The sequence below is a fragment of the Myotis brandtii genome, unplaced genomic scaffold, assembly GCF_000412655.1.
Source record: "Myotis brandtii unplaced genomic scaffold, ASM41265v1 scaffold317, whole genome shotgun sequence".
NCBI lineage: Eukaryota > Metazoa > Chordata > Mammalia > Chiroptera > Vespertilionidae > Myotis > Myotis brandtii.
The window spans coordinates 991,853-999,548 of record NW_005362155.1 but is presented as its reverse complement, the minus strand read 5'-3'; the positions used below and the strand labels follow the sequence as shown (position 1 = coordinate 999,548).

Sequence of the window (7,696 nt, the reverse complement as noted above, 5' to 3'; positions counted from 1 at the left end):
AGCTGCAGTTTGTTAAGTAATTTTCAGATTACAAAGGGCCGGGCCTTTCATATGCAAAAGCCTCCGTGCACGGCTTGGGCGGGGCAGGGTCCCAGGGGATCAACAGGGCTGGCGGATCAAGCAGTATGGCTGCTCTCAGTCCTGCCTTCAGAGGCCCCGGCAAAAGCTGCGTGTGCCTCCGAGAGAAAGCTGCCCTCGAGTTCTGACCGATGCCAGACAGCCCCGTTTCTCCCGTATGAGTCTGGGTCCCCAGAGACTCGCCCAGAACTGGAGCTCAGAGCCTGAGACTCCCTCCCGATTGAAAAAGACAATCGTGTCCTCAGCCGCCAGCCCTCTCCGCATGCACCTCCGCACCTTTGTATTTTACTTCTGCACCGCACCTCCTCTGAGTCTCGGTATGCTTTTCTCTTTCCTTCTAGTTGTAGAATTTCCACTCAGCCAGCCTTCCTGTGGTTCTGGGTGATGTTCGTTCCATCTTTTAGTTGTATTTTTGAAGTGGTTGTGCGAGGCAGCAATCTCCAGTGTTTACCTATGCCGCCATCTTGGTTTTTCGCATTTTCTGTATTTTTATAATTACTTCTGAGAAGGTTCTGTGAGTTACTACCAGTGTCTATGATATTTTCTGGTTTCAACATCATCCCACCACCTGTAGAAGTTATCTTCGTCTGGTGAAGACTCTGGAGCCAAACTGCTTAGGTTTGCATTTTAGTCCTGTCAGTGTTACCGACTGGGGTCACTGGTTGGGACCTTGGTTCTTTTCATCGATGCAGAAAGGATTTTAAGGTCAATGAAAAGAAAAGTAAAGCAAAATGGGGTTTGTTTGTTTGTTTATTTATTTATTTATTTATTTATTTATGTTTAAATTTAGGCTTGCACTGTCAGTTTTAATTGAAAATATTAAAACAGCTTAACTAATAATGAATTATAAAACTTTGATAATTAAGTGTTACGGCCATTTATGAGGCATCTATTCATTATTTTTGTAGGCCTGAAAGAAACTTTGCATACTTGTATTCTCCATTCTCCATTTCCGAGAAAGATTATGAAGAGGTGTAAAGCAAACAAAATCTGTAAACAGCTGTACTGTAAGAGCATAGGTGGTTTTAGCTCATGTTTTGGGTGTGAAATTTAACTCATTTCACGGGATACAAAAGCAGGTGCAATAGTAAAGCTGAATCATGAAAACCCCCATCAATTACAAGTGGGGCTTATTGAACATACATTCCAAGCAAGGAGCAGGTGGGGGAGAGAGAGAGAGAGAGAGAGAGAGAGAGAGAGAGAGGCGAGCGCACATGGCCCTCAACTCCTGGGATTTAAAGAGGGATTTTCTGTGTGGAGGACTTTGACTTGCATTCAGGGATGATTGACAAAAACTATATTTTTTCTGGGCATGCCCTTACCCATAATGTATACAGAAAAGCCCACAGGAGGTGGGGTCAAAACTGAAATGCAAATTTTATTATAATTAGTTTAGGGCCCTAGTAAGGTCACATTGGCATTGAGGTCATATCTTCTTCCTCTGAGCTTGCACTAAGAACCGCCTGTCTCTGAACCTGCCCGCTGGTGGTCTGATGGCAATGTTGGTCTGGTCTCTGTTCAGGACCCCAGGGCAGACCCCATGTCTTATGTCTCACTTCCTGCCTGACACCACCATACCACCTGTGTGACCTTGGGGCAGTTACTTAACCTCTCTGTGCCTCCATTTCCTTATCTATTAACCCTTTGAGTACCAACCAATATCCTAGGAACTATGCTAAAATTGCCAAGGAATTTTTGCTGATTTTACAGCAGTAAACTTCATAAAATCGTAGTACCTGTAAAAAATTAGGCAGATAAATGCCAGTGGTCAATTTTAGAACTACAAACATTCAGCATCATAAGTAATCTGCACTTAGGTGCCATCTGTCAATAAAGAGTGAACTACTAGCATCTAATAGTGACACTGCAGGAGGAGCGCGATAGCGCTCCCGGCACTTTTGGTGAAAGACAGGAGGAGCGCAATCGCGCTCCCCGGTACTCTAGGCGTTAAATGGGGATAATAAATGCAATTACTCCATAGATCAGCGGTTCTCAACCTGTGGGTCGCAACCCCTTTGGGGGTCGAATGACCCTTTCACAGGGGTCGCCTAAGACCATCGGAAAACACATATATAATTACATATTGTTTTGTGATTAATCACTATGCTTTAATTATGTTCCATTTGTAACAATGAAATTGGGGGTTACCACAACATGAGGAACTGTATTAAAGGGTCGCGGCATTAGGAAGGTTGAGAACCACTGCCATAGATGGTTGTGCCAATCCTCATGGCTCACAGTACTCCATGTTTATGAATTCATCTGCTCGCTAGAATTTATTTGCAACTCCAAAATCAATACTTTCAGTGCTTTTACAGTAATTCAAAGACATTTGCAGAGTGGCAGAAAATTTTAGTTGCACATTGTCAGCTGAGGGGTAGAAGAAGGCGACCCTGCCTTCTGTGTCGGCTCTCACACTGTGAACAGGGTCCTCTCCGCGGTATACTTAGGGCTGCGCTTTCCACATGCGTGTGCTTTTTGTTGGTGATCCCGCTGCTTAAACGGGCCTCAGGCATAGCGCTGAAGTGCTCTCTAGTGTTGTTAAGTATGAAAGGCTGATGTTTCTTTCAGAGAAAATACGTTAGGTAAGCTTCATCCAGGCATGAGTGTGAGTGCTGCTTGCCATGAGTTCAATGTTAATCAGTCGACTCTGTATTAAATAAGGAGCCTTCCTACAGAAACACCCATACAGCAAGGTTATGTATTGCTCAGTGGTAAAAACACTGACCAGCGGCTCGCAGGAACCAAACCTGGGTCTCCCCTAGGAGCTATGTTCACTGTTTGCTAATTCAGGGTTTGCAGCAACTTTATAGAATGTAACTACCAAGAATATTGCGACTCAACTGTTGGTATAAAGCAGTGGTTCTCAACCGTCCTAATGCCGCGACCCTTTCATACAGTTCCTCATGTTGTGGTGACCCCCAATTTCATTGTTACAAATGGAACATAATTAAAACATAGTGATTAATCACAAAAACAATATGTAATTATATATGTGTTTTCCGATGGTCTTAGGCGACCCCTGTGAAAGGGTCATTCGACCCCCAAAGGTGTTGCGACCCACAGGTTGAGAACCACTGGTATAAAGTGTTTAGAACAGAGTTTGGCATATGGTACATCCCTATATGCGATTACTATTGTTTTCTAAAATTTACATTTTGCTAGTTTGGGAGGAACTTATTTAGTCACCTGCTGCCATGTTGGTTGGTTGTATTTCCTCTTGTGCGGATGTCTAGTTGATAGGGGTGCATGAGGGGGTTTGTCATGAGACTGAAGGGTTTAGCGTCAGGTGGGAGCAGCTCTGGAGGGGCCGAAGAGGACATGCACACCATCTGTGGCGCATGAGTGGGGAAAGGACCAGGCCTGAGGCGTGAGCTGGCCTTTAGAGAAAGCTGAATCAAAATGTGAACTGGAGACCCACCCGGCCATGCTCAGGCCAAGAGCCTTTTAGCCTATGAGTGTGATAATCACATCATTAATCTTGAACAAAAGCCCACATTGATATATTTTTATCTGCATTAGAATATAAAATGATGACAGTTGACATATCAGGCGAGTGGCTGAGAGGACATTTATTTACTGAAGCAAAAAACCAGCTTGCCTGGTCAGCCGAGGGGTTTGTGACTTGGTGTGTTCTGTGAAATTTCTCACAAAGGCTCAGACCCGAATCCACGTTTGCTTACACACTGAACCGAGGGCCGCTGGCCCCACAAGAGGAAACGCATGGCATTGGGATGGTCCCTGGGAGTCCGGGCTGTGTGGTAGCAGTGCGCACGTGTGCCCGCTTTCTGTCTCAGCCACTGTGGGGCAAGGATGTGCTCCCTGGCTTGTTGCTAACGTGGGCACATTTGAGCCTCAGAATGAAATCAGAGGCATCCCTGCAGGGCGGGAAACAGTCTTTCTCCTGCTTCCCCCTGGGTGTAATGGGCTTCCTCCAGGCTGTTTGTCTTCGAACAGCTGGGGACCCACCCCTAGCCTCTGATGATCAGAACAGCAGTTCAGTTTCCACATGGGGGTGGGGGTGGCCCAGATCCTGTAAGAGGATCAGGTGATCCTTTCTCTTCCAGGATATTAAAGCATTTGAAAGCCAAGGACCCCGTGCAGCTGAGACTGGAGCACTTGGAGCAGGGCTTCTCTGTCTACGTCAACGGGGCCAATTCGGAGCTGAAGGCGTCGCCACGGAGAGCCGTCCACTCCCACGTCTCCAGAAGTGCCTCGCAGGCCGAGGGGGCACAGGGTGAGCCCAGGCCCATGGTCCAACCAACAGTTCCGTTAACTCATTAGAAGCAGTGGAGCTGCATCTTATGCACATAAACTTACCAGCAAACAACTAGTTAACCTATACAAGTCAACTATACCCATTTGGCCAGAAGGAGAGAGCATGAGAGTGAGAGAGAAATCCTTTTCTATTCCTTTTAAAACTAGTCTTGGCCTCCACTGCCCCAGGGCAAAGGTGGCCAGAGCAGTCGATTCCTGCTTTTACACTTCCCAGTTCTCAAGTGCCTATAATTTAAAGAAATGCCTAAGAGAATGTTGATTATACCTGATTTTCACTCGAAGTGTCTTGCACCCAACCCCTGTTTTGATTCCACTGTTCATTTTTGAATATAGTTACTCCATACTCTGCACACTTTGAGCAGCTTCATGTGTCCTCTAGTAAAAGCACAGGAAGTCTGTGAAGTAGAATAGAAAGCAGCCAACCCAGTGGCCGGGCCCAACATGGGCACCAAAAATGACTCAGTGGTTGAATGAGTGAAGTGGCAGAGCACATGGAGGCAGGTCCCACTTGGCCATGCTTCTTTGGGAGAGCCATTTTGTCTTTCTTCTTCATCTTAAAAATCGGACTAACAGGGGTGCCTGACCTTAGGGTGCCAGGGTGCCCTTCAAAGCTGCCTTGCCTGGGAGGCTAGTGTAGTATCGAGTTACACTAGATAGTACAGAGAGGAGCTGGAATGAGGCAGAGCTGGGTTTGAACCGTGTTCTGCCACTTTCTAGCTCTGAGACCTCTGCAATTGGGTCCTCTCTGACCCTCAGTTTCCTCTTCTGTAAAATGGGAATCGTTATGCCCACCTTACAGGCTTGCCAGGAAGGTTAAATGGCAGAAGGAATGTTTCTGGCACACAGTAATCTTGGTTTGTGTTGTTACCACAGGCACGGTAAAATCCCAGGCCATTAATAGACAGTGAAAGTGATGTCCTGAAAGCTTCCCGAGGAGAGTTACTGCAGTTCATTTTGGGGTTTAGCATGAGCTTCCTAGCCCCCAGGGCAAAGAGGAAAATGGGGTGACTCTCCTAGCTTTCAGGGCCAAGGAACCTGGCGACTGCTGCTACTTGGGAGAAGCAGGCCTCTCTGAGTCCAGGTTCAGGGAGGGCAGGTAACAGGAGTCTCTGTTCTGGGGCCGCCGGCAGTACCTTCACTCATTCAACACACTTCTCCCCCCTCCACCCCACTCTTTACACAAATGCTGGCCTATTGTGCACACTGTCCTGTATCCTGCTTCTATCCCTGGAGAGTGTTCCTTTTGTATATAGACCTGCTCCATTGGGCTGTACATTATTATACATCCTAGAGGCCCAATACACGCAATTTGTGCAAGGGCCTTGGCCCCAGCCTCGCCCGCCATGGCTTTGTCTGGAAGGAAGGACATCCCGAAGGATGTCCAGTCTAATTAGCATATTACACTTTTATTATTATAGATTACTATTCCATTTTTGCTGGGCATTTAGCTTTTCTAATGCTGTGCTGCTACAAATGGTGCTACAGCGAATAACTTCACATACAGGATTGTGGGCACACTGACGTGTACTTAATGTAAGTTACGAAACTGACATCACTGTGAACTTGCCACCTGTGCCTCACCGATTCTCCTCCCTCATCTCTGGTGTAGATTATGGACGAAGAACCCTGTTTCGAGAAGCTGAAGAAGCTTTAAGACGCAATTCACGGACAGCCCCCAGCAAAGCCCAGCGCCGCGGATGGCACCAGGTCAAGAGCGTGGCCCCAGCTCGCACTTTAGAATAAGGAGTGGGGTTATTGAGGGAACAGAAACATAATCACGGTGGGGCGTTGAGAATCTCGGTGGGCAGTGGGTGGGCTGGCTGGGCACTCACAGCAGCGTTGCCCTCTCTGCATGTGGCACTGGCCTCTGGAGGGGAGAGGGTCCAGTGTTCTTGCCCATATAGTCCTTATACCTTACCTTGCAGTTACTCACACCTGACAAGGAACCTGTTTGTCACAACCCCCACTGCACGTTCACATCGCCTGGGAGTTTTTAAAATACTGATGCTCAGGCTCCACCCCCAGAGATTCTGACTCATTTGATCCGAGGCGAGGCTTGAGCAATGGTGTGTATATACGTTTTAATCCTCTGCTCACTGAGATTGGGAAGTACTGCTTATAATATTTTGCATTGTACTATATGTATGGATCTACGAGTAAATTCATATACTTTATCGGCCCATCTCTGCAATAACCCTGTAGATCTATAAGTCCTAATTGTGCCACTGAAGAAATTGAGGCCCAGAGCGGTAAGGTGACTTGCTCAGAGTCACACAGCTACTAAGGGAGGAGGGTGGGCTGAGGTTTCAACCCTGGATCTGTTACTCCAAATCCAGTGGCCCTCCGCTTCTCTGCAGAGACATTGGTGGGGCTCTGACTAAATGGGGGAGGGGGTTCCTGCTAGCCAGCTCCAGTGCCAGGGAGCAGGGCCTGCAGGGCGTGGAGCTGGAGGCCTCCTTTGTTCCGAGCAATGAATGCTACTTTCTCATTAATGAGGTCTTTCTCCACTTCCCACTTCAGACCATCCTTCTAGTTGTTCTGAGAGCCTTCTATTATCAGGAGCCATATTTGCATCCTGTCTGTGACTTAATGGCTGCCCCAGAATCTGTGCAATTGAAAAGACTTGGCCTAGGATTAATTAGCATCCCTCCCAGTCTCTCCCTGTGGTCCCACACTTCACAGGGCCTAATCATGGCTAATTTCCTGGCTTCCTGATGCCATGAACACTGTAATTGTCCTTCTGCACCGTATCAGTGAGGGGTCAGCCAGTGCCTAACAATAGAGACCACTCAGGCTCTTTTAATCAGAAATGAATGTGATGCAGGGAATCAAGTGCTTGCAAAATCCCTGGGCCGGCAGAGGATGGGCTCTGAGCTGGGCCTCCAGGAATGGCACTCAGCATCTCAGCCGGATCTGCCAGAAAAGCTGCTGCCTGGGACACAGTAGGGAAGGGGTGGGGTCAGCATCCGGAATGTGTCACCTTAGCTGTGACCCAGGAATGAAGAAGCCACCGCCGCTGGCCTCAGAGTGAGGCTGTGCTTGCTAGGGCAACACGGTGAAGAGACGCCCTGTGGAGCCAGGGTGGGATGTTGCTGAAAAGCCCGTCGCCTCTGTCACTGCTCCATCCCTCCACCACTGTGCTGGGCACAGACAGCCTCCCCTAGCTTCTGCTTTCCCTGCCGGTGTGAGGCCGTCTGATGGGCTCACCTGAGGCTCGTCCAGAACCCCAGCTGAAGGGAGTCTGGTGAGGCGCAGTGTCTAGCTTTCCGCCTCTACTGAACAGGAAGGCATCTTAGGAGAGAGTGGAATGGGTACCAGGGTCAAAACGCTCCCCCCCCCC

At 48.1% G+C, this 7,696-nt stretch overlaps 1 protein-coding gene across 1 annotated transcript in view; it reads left to right on the top strand.

Moving 5' to 3' along the window:
- KIAA0556 (KIAA0556 ortholog) overlaps positions 1–7,696 on the top strand; it is a 213,244-nt gene that overhangs the window by 74,026 nt on the left and 131,522 nt on the right. The window contains exons 4-5 of the mRNA XM_014542952.1: positions 4,146–4,315; positions 5,966–6,063. Coding sequence (XP_014398438.1) covers positions 4,146–4,315; positions 5,966–6,063 — 268 coding nt within the window. The remainder of the gene's footprint in view (positions 1–4,145; positions 4,316–5,965; positions 6,064–7,696) is intronic.